The 1566-nt window shown below is 31.2% G+C and overlaps 1 protein-coding gene across 3 annotated transcripts in view; it reads left to right on the forward strand.

Annotated features, from left to right (window-relative positions):
* The window catches only part of LOC107613246 (exocyst complex component SEC10b), an 8327-nt gene extending 7576 nt beyond the window's left edge, over positions 1-751 (forward strand). For all 3 annotated transcript variants that reach the window (XR_001613978.2, XR_001613977.2, XM_016315148.2), the window contains exons 22-24: positions 132-230; positions 314-397; positions 517-751. Coding sequence is in view for 1 of the 3 variants with exons in the window: in XM_016315148.2 (XP_016170634.1) it covers positions 132-230; positions 314-397; positions 517-586 (253 nt within the window). In the remaining 2 variants the exon portion in view is untranslated. The remainder of the gene's footprint in view (positions 1-131; positions 231-313; positions 398-516) is intronic.

The following is a 1566-nucleotide window of genomic DNA, read 5'->3' on the forward strand; positions in this document are numbered from 1 at the left end:
GTATGTTGTGTAAGCAACTGATGTTATCTGCAATTTCTCATTTGGCACTCCAACTGTACTTTAGGATCTTCATTTTTGTCACTAAAAATTTTTATGGGATCATTCTCATTGTTGTTTGTCCAACTTTCTAGTGGGGGATTGCGACTGAAGCGTGACATCACTGATTATGGAGATTTTGTGCGTAGTTTCAATGCTCCTTCTGTTGATGAGAAATTTGAGTTGTTGGGCATGTAAGTTCACAAGATATGCAATAACTTTTAGATTTCTCCCATTATCTTGTCATTTCTGTAACTTTTTCTGAACATTTGTGTAGCATGGCCAATGTCTTTATTGTTGCTCCGGAGAGCCTTGCAAGTTTGTTTGAAGGTACACCTAGCATTCGCAAGGATGCACAAAGGTATATCTTATGTAGTTATGTTGGAACTGTTAATACTTCTGTATATTATCTTATATCCATAATAACTTGCTGGTTGCTCATGTTTTCTGATACAATTCATTTTTCTTTTTGTCTACCAGATTTGTTCAGCTTAGGGACGATTACAAGAGTGCTAAACTTGCATCCAAACTCAGTTCCTTGTGGAATTAATGAACATGGTCTTGTGATCTTTAAACCCCTCTCGAACATGGTGGAGTTGATATGCCGTGGTTTCAATCCCATTTTAAAATTAATTTTTTTGTAAAACTTTAATAATAATAATTTTATTTATGCTTTTTTTAGTTAATATCAAAATAGCAATACTTGTTTCAAGTATCTCTCTCTCTCCCCCTCACATTCTGAACTCTTGATCACTAAGCCACTACTAACTTTAACGAATTTAAACTAATTTCATCATGTATTATCAGATAAAATAATAATTTTATAGAATTATTATAGAAACTTAAATAAGCACTCTTTTTATCCCTAACAATAATGTCCAAATAGAATATTGGCTCTTATATGTTCTGGCGTTCCGCCCACTCCCTCTTGCTTATCTGATACGCATTTCGAGTTTTTGATGCATTGTTTTCAAGAAAGAAAAAAGAAAGAGAAATTCTATATGCCTATATTATATGCCATTATCATTGTTATTACCAATTTAGCGAATTTACATAGAGATATATGATAGGAATGATTTCAAGTACATCGAGGAGTATCGGTACACCAGTTGTTTTAACCGTTGATTTTAATTAATATATATTATATATATTTTCTAATTAAAATCAATGGTTAAAACAATTAGAGCACCAATATTTTCGATGTACTTGAAATGTTTCCTATATGATAAGCCACTAAACAGACTTAGAAAATACCCTAAGATATGTCAACAAGAGCCAGACACCACAACTTCACTTATCAAAAGAACAAGTATCAAATCTACTGTCCCTGCCAACCAAGAGTTTCTATGCTGATGTGATAGCAGTGTATTTTTTAGGCCAGTTTAAAGTGTGCACATCCAATCATATTCTCCAATTATAGATTCTTTAATCGTACTATATAAATAATAAATAATAAATTCGAATTTATTAAGAAAAAATAAAAGATAAAATATGATTTTAATTTCTATTATTTTAATTAAATTTTAGTTT

Source organism: Arachis ipaensis, chromosome B08 (genome assembly GCF_000816755.2).
Source record: "Arachis ipaensis cultivar K30076 chromosome B08, Araip1.1, whole genome shotgun sequence".
In the NCBI taxonomy this organism is placed as follows: Eukaryota; Viridiplantae; Streptophyta; class Magnoliopsida; order Fabales; family Fabaceae; genus Arachis; species Arachis ipaensis.